We start from the raw sequence: 9,496 nt of genomic DNA on the forward strand, positions 1-9,496 counted from the left end.
TTGTTTCAATTAAAATTATAAACATCTGCCCAACTCAATCCAAAGATCATGCCTTGTCATCTATGCCATTCTGATCACTCCCCCCCCCCCACCTTTTTTGACATCTTGGGAAACTTGGGGTGGCCAAGCCCCTTACCTTTGCAAAAGCTAATCCCTTTTTTTAGGTACTCTTAAGTCACTAACCCTTCAGTTGTGCATATAAATAACCCTCTGGTTTTTACCTCCTAGAACAATTGTCACATTTGCTTTTGGAATTGATGATAAAGTTAGCATCTCCATTTGAAAAGAAAGCTGGTGAATATAAACATTTGTTAGGGCTCTCTACCATACCCTGTTAGGTGCATTCCACATCAAATATGTACAAAAATGACAATAAAATTAATAAATAAATAAAAAGAGCATATTAATGTGCCATTGAATGAATATAAGACCCAAGTATTATACAATATAGTGTTTAACAGCTAGTATGGAAATACAAGTTCTAAAATGGTATATGCAATAGTGTCCTAAGTTGTAGTCTCTCGTGGATGATGAGACCAAGTGCATGCTCTAACCCTACTGGAGCTAGCTAACTTATCTTCGATGGGAAGTGGGTATTTCCAGAACCATCTGCAATCGAATCCTGAACGTCTTCTATGCAGGTAGAAGGGTCAGCTGGAGACACAACATCGTCAAAGTTCTGAATCTTAGAAGGGCTCTTGTTCCTGTGTTGCTGCTCAAACATCATCTTTAGCTGCCTTCCTTGTTCTTCAATCCGCAGTTGTAAATTGCGCTGAATCTACCCAGAAAGGGAAACATGAGTTTTATAGTCGGGAATCTGAAACACACAACCAATGCTTAAAGACCATGAATTGAAAAGCTCTTGTAATGATGTCACCCATAGCTTTTGGCATCCCCTTTCATTGGAAGACAAATGATGATGCCACTCCACATTGTTTGAGAGGGGAGATTTTGAGTAGAATGCAATTCCTAGATTAGAGTTTTAGAGGGTGTTCATGTTTCGACGCACATGTTTTTTATTATGTTGGTTTCTCTTTAAGTTCAATCTATCTTCTATAGCATGCTGTTGTATTTATCCTTGCTGTTAGAAAAAAGTGATGAATTGCATTAGCCTAGATTAGAGTTTTAATGGGTGCCCATGCTTCCATGCACATGTTCTTCATTATGTTGGTTTTTCTTGAAGATCAACTTATCTTCTACAGCATGCTCGTTTTTACACTCGCTATTAGAAAAAGTGATGAATTGTATTAACCTTGATCATTTTCATCTTCATTTTTCAGTGGAACCAGTTGTACACATACAATGATGCAAAAAATGAACATCTGCGGAAGAAACTCAGAAACAGGATAATGAACAAGGAATGCTAACAGAATGGAGCAGCACTTAAAAAAAAGAAGGCATAAAAGTTGGATTTTGCTGTTCACTGAGACACATTAGGTGGTAGAAGTAGAACCTAAAGCTTTCTTTCTTGATGCAGACACAATGAGATTTGGGCAGTGACGTAGGACAATGACGGAGAAAGAGAAGAGATAGAGAAATAGGCAGATTAGAGAGAGTAAAAAGGAAGAAAAGAGAGACTAAACGGAGAAGAGGAGAGAATAGAAAGAAAAAGCAAAGAAGAAGAGGAAAAAGAACAGAGAACCAGACATGAAGGTTCTCTGTGAGCGAGAGAGAGAACATGAGACTCAATTAATCATTGAAAGGTTGCTTATTCTTACATCACAAGCCTATATTTATACGCAACTAAGAAACTCAAGATAAAACTGTTAAAAATACAAAATAACTACACACGGTCAAAAATTAGAAAATAATCCGAAGTTATTGAAATGAGCAAATATCCCCAAATTAATCTTATTTTCAATAGAATGTTCCCAAACTAATATAAAATCTCTAATTCATAAATCTTTGAGTAGAATATGAATGCCTGGAATAATGCAGTCTCTCCATCAAGTGGATGTTGGAACTCAGTTTGGTTGTCTGACCAGAGATGAGCCAAATTCAAGGAAGTCATAAGCTAAATTGAAGGAAGTAAATCTATGTGCATACCTCTAACTGTTCATGAAGACGCCTCTGGACATCTAGCTGCAGTTGCAGTGCCTCCGTGATTTGCATGCCACTGTCAGAGAAGCTAAGTTGCGTAAGAAGTGCTTATATGAGTGAGTAGTGTATTACACAAACAGGAAAAGAGAAAGGTGAATGCCTATAGAAAAAGAAGACGTTTCCAGATTTCTAAAATGAGTAGGAATTAAAATAGTGGAGAGTTGAGAGACAGAGTTTACGTTCTGATGTTGAGCTGTGTTGCATCATTCTTAGGAGCTATTTTCTCAGTTTTTCCTGCAATGCCCAAAAAAATAAGTAAAATGGATAAGGTCATACTCCACTAATAAACTTCCTAAATCAAATTATTGTACCTTCACAGAGATGATTGAGCACAATAAAATGATAACAGTAAAGCAAACCTAAACAAAATGTTCACGTATCTTCTGACATGTAACATTTTGATCAGAATAGTATTTGCTGCTAAACATATCACTGTAAAATTTCTTCCCATCAAAATTAAAAGTGGCATAGACACAGCACAGTGTTTTACTGCATGCTTATCTCTTCTCTGACCCCTCACTCAACTGAGAAACAGTGACAATATGAGGACTATGTCCTGTACGTTCACAAGAAAATTCTTCCCCTAGCAAGAAATTTTTTACAAGATAACTTTACAAGTTTTATACAGCCTATTTTAACCAGTTGGCTCAGGGATATATTTACTATATTTTTATTATTATTATTATAATTATTATTATTATTATTATTTTGTAGTACATGAAAGGGAACTAAGAATTTAGCAGTAGAAATCTAATTACAAAAATTTTTAAGGCTATATGATGGGGTTTGATACTTGCAAGGGGAAACTTCGTACTGGGTGGAGACAATCACCAGGATAGTTGGTAGTCCAGGACCATCCAAAATATTTCCTATAACAACACATGTTAAGGACTAAAGAATTATTTTTAAAAATATTATTATATTTCATGTAATTGTTGACCTAAGCTATGCTGAGGACCAAACTTATCTGTCAAATGGAGACCATTCTTCTGGGAAATAATAAGTTTCCTGAACAATCCATACAGGAGAAGACATAATGTGTGGGTGGACCCTGGATTCAGGCATGGATGGACAAAACCCACCCCCCACAAAAAAAAAAAAAAAAACCGGATGCGGGCCCCACCGCACCCTGCACCTTCCCAGTATACTCCCAGTATGGATTTTCAAGAAATGTGGTTGTGCCGTATTCATTTAAATAGTAATGTCAAAAAGTGATCATTTGGATGACCTCATTGTATACTTTTTCGTTAAAAAAATAAAAAATAAATAAAAATTAAACAATGATGTTTTTTCATTTGGATGACCTCAGATGCTGGGGTAATGGGGTTAGATCAATTCTGCAGAAATGATCAAAAACAGAATGAAGATCAATTCTGCAGAAACGATCAAAAACAGAATGAAGAATGATCCTTGCTAACTGCTAAGAAAGGAATAAAAAATGTAAACTACAAGAAGGAAAATTGTAGCATCAAGCATTTTGAGCCAGGCTGTACAGAAGAGCTAAAAAAATCCATGATCTAGACCAGTCAGTGGCAAATTCTTTGATGATGCAGCTCAAAAAGATAATTGACAGAGCCGTTTCTATACTGCACAAGTTGGTTCTTTACCAATATAACAGTGATTTAATTCAAGACTTCACAGGAATCACAACATCCAAAGTCCAAGTTCATCAGTGAAGTAAATTATCAACTAAGTCAACAAAATGGTATGTTTTGGAGAAATTTCTTCTACAGATGTAATCAGCAAGCTAGTTTGGACATCTACAATCTATCAATACCTTGGAAAAAGGCTAGAAATACCATGCCAGATGAAAATGTTCTGTTTAACAGAGGCAACAGTACAAAAAACAGTTTTGGATCTAAGGAGCAGATGTTCAGGGATTATAAGATACGGTGTTGACTGATCGATTGTAAGGCTTGTTAGCCTTTGTACTGTGTTCCTTGTAGTGCTAATATATGAAACTTACCTCAAATAGACTCATGTTGGTGGTGGGATGATTTAAAATCATGTGCTATCCAAAGTCACCTACATAGCATGTAGTGGCAAATTGCAAATTGCAAATTGCAAATAAGAAGTAATTTTCTACATAGGACACAAGATGAAACCTACCTGTTTCTATCACAGTATGGATGATCAACTTACAACTCTATCATGCTAGGAGAACTCCTTGTATTGATGAATAAACTTTTACATAAAAAGATTAGGAGATACAAGAAAATGGCAATAGCATTGATCTCATGACAAATAACCGTAGGCATGTAAGATGAAATGACAAGTTAGTTCTTCATTGTTCTTGGAAAGATGTTTGAGTCCTCCCAATTAGTGCATCAAAAACTCAAGAAAGAGGTTCCACATTCATGCTTCCAAACAAGCAAGTAAAATGAGAATAATTTCCATGCTTATAATTTCTTGAAGTGAATTGATGCCCTAAGATTTTTGGTACCTTGGTGTTTAGAAGAAATAAAGGCATTCTATTATTGAAATTTCCCCTTCTCAGAATGTGTCTGAATGGAGATGAAAGCATTAAAGATTCCTTTTAATCTATAGGAAATTGAAATCATAATTCAGTTCTGGCTTCAATCAACTGTTTGTAATCACATTATATTTGAATTTATAAATCTTCAGTAAGGAACACACAACTCAACATAATAACGATTTAATGTCAGCACTCATACAAGCATGCACCATGAAAAACCCAAAGCACATGCACTTTGATACTGTTCTTGTGGAAACTGTAACTGACTCACTTAGTAATATCATTTCAAGAATTTTAAGAGATGTAAAACAAGGATTTACCTCCTGTCGGATCCGGCATGTACTTTGCAATCCGATATTTCTACAAAATAAATCAACTGATAAGACTATGGAAAGAATTAGAAAAAATAAATTAAACATCTAATATTCCTTGAATGGCATTAGTACCTGCAAATGACTTTTCACGTGAAAGATAGTCAATCCATCTGATTCCATCAACTTCAGGATTGCCTTTGGCGTAGCCTCTGTAATTGCTCAACAAATGAAAAATAAATAAATAACTTAGTAAGCAGTTCTTTCCATGATTGAGAAAATTTTATTTTGAATTACTTACTCTCCGCACCACCAAGGCAATTGACACACTTGACAAACCGCTCATGAAGATCTTGTGTCCATCTAATGCGTGTCTTAGTTGGGAAAACTGCTCCAGAAGAAACAGAGCTCCCAGGAACAATGGACAACCCAGAGGGTCTAGTAGACTGCCTCACCTGTGCATATGAAGAACTGTACAAATTGTGACTGACCTGTATAAGAAAAACAAAACAAACAACCAAAAAGATATGAGTAGCAATGTACAGGACCATGTTCTTCACGAGAAGAAAGTATAACAGGTTAATTAATGCAGAGAAACAACAATAACAACACAAACATACATGAATAAATAATTAAACAACCATTCAAATGTCAGAGTACTTAACTCTAAGATCTTGATCTTGATCTTGATCTATATAAATTGTAGATTGCCTCCTGTCCGAAGATTCAAAATCATCCAACAAATGACTTTGCAAGTCCAGAGCATGCTTATTCCCTTGAAGATTGCTGCATGGAACTTTATAGGATTTTCCAGAACTATAGTACTGCTGGCTGGAGCTGTTGGATCTTGCAATTGATTGCTGGGTGTCTCTGGACTGGAAATTTGGGCCATCTAGCTGGGGTGAATCAATGAAAAAGCTTTCCCCAGAAGGTTGGTATGACGGGATTTTGGGATCATAATTCTTGGACAGTTCTGAAGGAGGATTACCAAACTGGTACTCATACTGTGGAAGATCCATAAAGTGTTCAGTTGCATAAAAAGCAGAAACTGGTGATTCCAAACAACTCATTTTGGGGCTGGATAGATTAGTAGTCTCAAAATTTTGATATTGAAAGCCACCATCCATGGCCTGCGTGCAAATTCCCATGCTCCAATGCTGTTGGGCACCGAAAAATGGGGAAGAGCAATTAACAGAGTCGCAAGAATACTCAGTAATCAATCCATGGTTTTGCTGAACTTGCTCTTGAAGATCAATCTTCTCAGAGTTCATTTACAATAAGATCAAAACTGTAGTCCAAATGTCCAAACAAGAGCTGCAACTAAAACTTACATCCAATTTTTTCTTGATTGATGCATAAACTCCATTCTGGTTTGAATTCCTCAAAAGAAGTTCAATACACGCAAAATGAACGCAAAATAATGTTAAGGAATATGCTAGGATAGAAAGAATAGCAATCCTGAATTCAAAAGTTTCTCACAAAATTCTATCTTATATTCTCTAAAACTTCAGAAATAAGATATGAATATGAATTCATAAAATCCTAGGCAGGCCTTTTAATTATTCCTATGAAGGACGGGATGAAAACGTTTCGATACCAAAGCCTATGAAATTTATGAAAAGACAAGTCTTTCCAACATTTTAATGCAAAAAAACAGTTGATATGATTTTGTCCTTTATATCAAGATGGAAATGGAAATGGAAATGTTTGGTGGGCACCCAACCAAAGGAAAAAAATTACTAACATGGATAAAAGACACAAAAAAGTACAACTTCAAAAGAGAAAAACATAATCTAATATATCTTCAGAATTTGGACAACACTGGTATCAGAAACTATAGCTTAGTAGTTTAATGCCTGATAACAGAACTAATTCACAGCAAAAATCGTCATTCTACGATGAATGTGGACGAATTCCAGGTTAGGTACATACCATAATAATTTTTAAAAAAACAAATAAAAAAAAAAATAGGCGAAATAAAGCAACATATCTTCATTCCCAAAAAGAAAAAGGCTATGGGTCTTCCTCCTTTCCCTCAAAGTTGAGAAAAAATCATGTGGGTATCCTGAAAACACACTAAATTCAACGTCAGATTCGAAAACGTTTTCGAAAAATTCAAGAGTTGGAAAGATTTACCCATTCCACCACCGAAAAAGTGAACTCTCAAACAATGATCCACATTTTTTTTCTTTTCTTTTCTTTGGAGTGAGGCGGTTGGGGTAAAATAAAGAAAAACCTGACCAGGAAAGGAACGAACAAGTGTACACACACACACACACACACACACACATAGATTTATAAATTTTTACTATGGGTCAAAAAACGATAATCGCACTTGTTGCTTGCCTATAAAAATGTCGATATCAGAAGGAATGCATAAATCCCACGCGTTGGCTGCAGAGATTCGGGGAAGAAAAGATGAATGGCTTTGTGGGGTTTAGGGCCTCTTGATGATCACAATTGGAAAACGAATAAATAAGGGGTGACTTTGGTCCCCCACGCTGGTCGAAAAAACGATCTAGCTTTGAATCGCATCGTTCCCCACCGCCCACTTTTAATTTCGGGAACGATCTGCAATCCTGCATCTTGAAAATTGAAATCAAAGCTGAGATGATGAGATGAAAATGGGGAAAGGAGACAAGTTAGGAGGTTTGTGGAGACTGACGGAGACCGCAACTGCACGAAAGCACAGTCACCCGATGCCGGAACCCTGTTCCGTGACAAGGTCCAATTCCTCCACCAACCTCCATAGTGGAGACACTTTCATTTCTGGATTATCTTTCACTGTGCCGGGCATTTTGGAGGAAGGAGGGAATGGAGGGAAAATGAGGGAAAGGGGTTTCTTGGATTCGGAAGTATGCTTGAGTCAAACCAATCTGTAAAATAGTCGATTACTAGAACTCGAACTCGATCATTTAAACGAATGAAATTAGAAAACAAGTTGACTGAGTTACAACCCTAATTTAGATAATTGGAAAGAGGAATCATTTTATTAAAAATAAAGTTTATTTTATATAATTAAAAATTAAAGAAAACTAAGTAGTATAAAATCAAATTTTGTTTTTTGTTTTTCTTTTTACTTTTCTCAATAATCAAATATGAAGGCATGGATTCCTTGATATTTTGTCTTAATATCTTTCAAGTTTCAAAGGGCGCCTCACCTAGTGATTAAAGAATGAGATTTTTGTAGACGTCTCGAGTTTGAGTATTTTAATATAAGAGAAATAAGATAGTTAAAAAATATAAGTAGGTTAAGCCTATAGAATAGTTATTCTTTGGAATAAGAAAAAAAATAATAAAAATTTTAAAAATATTTTCATAGTAAAAAAAAAAACGAGAGTAGTTAATTCTTGTATCGGCAAAGTATGCTTTAAAGTTTCACACACACAACAAAGCAAATAGAGAAATAAAAATAAAAAAAAGTACGATAATTATAGAACTATTCTAATTTCTATTATCTTATCAAACAAATATTATAATTTCAGCAATCCACTAAAAAATATGTATATTATGTTTATGTAAAATTTCCAAATTACCCTTATATACCAAAATATTACACTACAGTTGACTTATATATGTTATACCGAATTGCCTCCCGCACCTTTCCCCCCTTTGTCAACCCTAATCCCTATTAAGGGATGTGAGCGACCATTCCTCTATTTAATATCATTTTATCCTTAGTACGTATTTGAATTTTATGACAATTTAAAACCTCAAGGTTATTAGTATTATTATAAAAAATTATGAAAATAAAAATTAGAAGCAAAAATTAAATACCAAAAATTATGTTTGGTTAATATTTTTCAAATAAAAAAATTAATTATAAATATTCATTTTAATCTTTAAAATAAATAATATTTTTAAAAATTATAATTTTGATGATAAAATGTAAAATAATACAAAATACTATAATAAAAATAAAAATTATTATAATTATGAAACCTCAAGATTATTATTATTATTGTCAAAAATTATGAAAATAAAAATTAGAAGCAAAAAATAAATACCAAAAATTATGTTTGGTTAATATTCTTCAAATAAAAAAATTAATTAGAAATATTCATTTTAATCTTTAAAATTTATAATATTTTTAAAAATTACTATTTAGATGATAAAATGTAAAATAATACAAACTAAAAAGTACTATAATAAAAATAAAAATTATTATAATTATGTTACTTAATTGTTATATTTTTAAAATTCACTTTGCAACAACAATCTACTCTATGACAATTAAAAATAGTAAAAATATTTTGTAATGAGCTATTGTTATTTTATATTTAAAAAAAATTATAGATATTTTTATTTTTCATTTTCATAATTTTAACAGTAATACGAAGCAATCCTTAAGCAATTTCATTATATTCTATTATATTTTTGCAGCAAAAACAAGTAATCATCCAATTTGGCTCTTGAAGGATGATTTATAGACTACTCTGAAAAATTGTTCTTAAAAAATCACGTGAAGTGTTAAGCCATCATTGAAATAAAACTCATTCTAACTACATTTTTTTTTTTACTTTTTTTTTTCTTACAAGACAATTCATAAATATTGAACCTTTTTTTTTTTTTTTTCAAGTTTTTTGTTCAAGTATCTTGCAAACAAAAT

At 33.5% G+C, this 9,496-nt stretch overlaps 1 protein-coding gene across 6 annotated transcripts; it reads right to left on the reverse strand.

The window, feature by feature from the left end:
- Positions 1-367: 367 nt before the first annotated feature.
- On the reverse strand, positions 368-7,847 carry LOC131167690 (myb family transcription factor PHL5). Of its 6 annotated transcripts, XM_058126532.1 has the most exons (9): positions 7,553-7,842; positions 7,234-7,472; positions 5,553-6,044; positions 5,189-5,378; positions 5,023-5,099; positions 4,897-4,936; positions 2,280-2,334; positions 2,047-2,116; positions 368-778 (listed from the first exon to the last, which is right to left on the reverse strand). In XM_058126532.1, exons 3-9 carry the CDS (start codon positions 6,033-6,035, stop codon positions 569-571), a joined length of 1,125 nt encoding a protein of 374 aa, XP_057982515.1. In that variant the 5' UTR covers positions 6,036-6,044; positions 7,234-7,472; positions 7,553-7,842; the 3' UTR covers positions 368-568. The 6 variants fall into 6 exon arrangements, with proteins under 6 accessions (XP_057982515.1, XP_057982514.1, XP_057982512.1 ...); XM_058126531.1 differs by having other exon boundaries at positions 7,234-7,847; XM_058126529.1 differs by having other exon boundaries at positions 5,553-7,466; positions 7,553-7,768.
- Between the last annotated feature and the right edge of the window lie 1,649 nt (positions 7,848-9,496).

Source organism: Malania oleifera, chromosome 11 (assembly GCF_029873635.1).
Source record: "Malania oleifera isolate guangnan ecotype guangnan chromosome 11, ASM2987363v1, whole genome shotgun sequence".
In the NCBI taxonomy this organism is placed as follows: Eukaryota; Viridiplantae; Streptophyta; class Magnoliopsida; order Santalales; family Ximeniaceae; genus Malania; species Malania oleifera.

Coding starts and splice junctions, on each gene's coding strand:
- LOC131167690 (XM_058126527.1), bottom strand. CDS start 6,158: ATGAACTCTGAGAAGATTGATCTTCAAGAGCAAGTTCAGCAAAACCAT. Junction 4,937..5,022: donor ACGTGAAAAGTCATTTGCAG/GTACTAATGCCA, acceptor TTTATTTTGTAG/AAATATCGGATTGCAAAGTA. Junction 2,335..4,896: donor CATGCCGGATCCGACAGGAG/GTAAATCCTTGT, acceptor TGGGCATTGCAG/GAAAAACTGAGAAAATAGCT.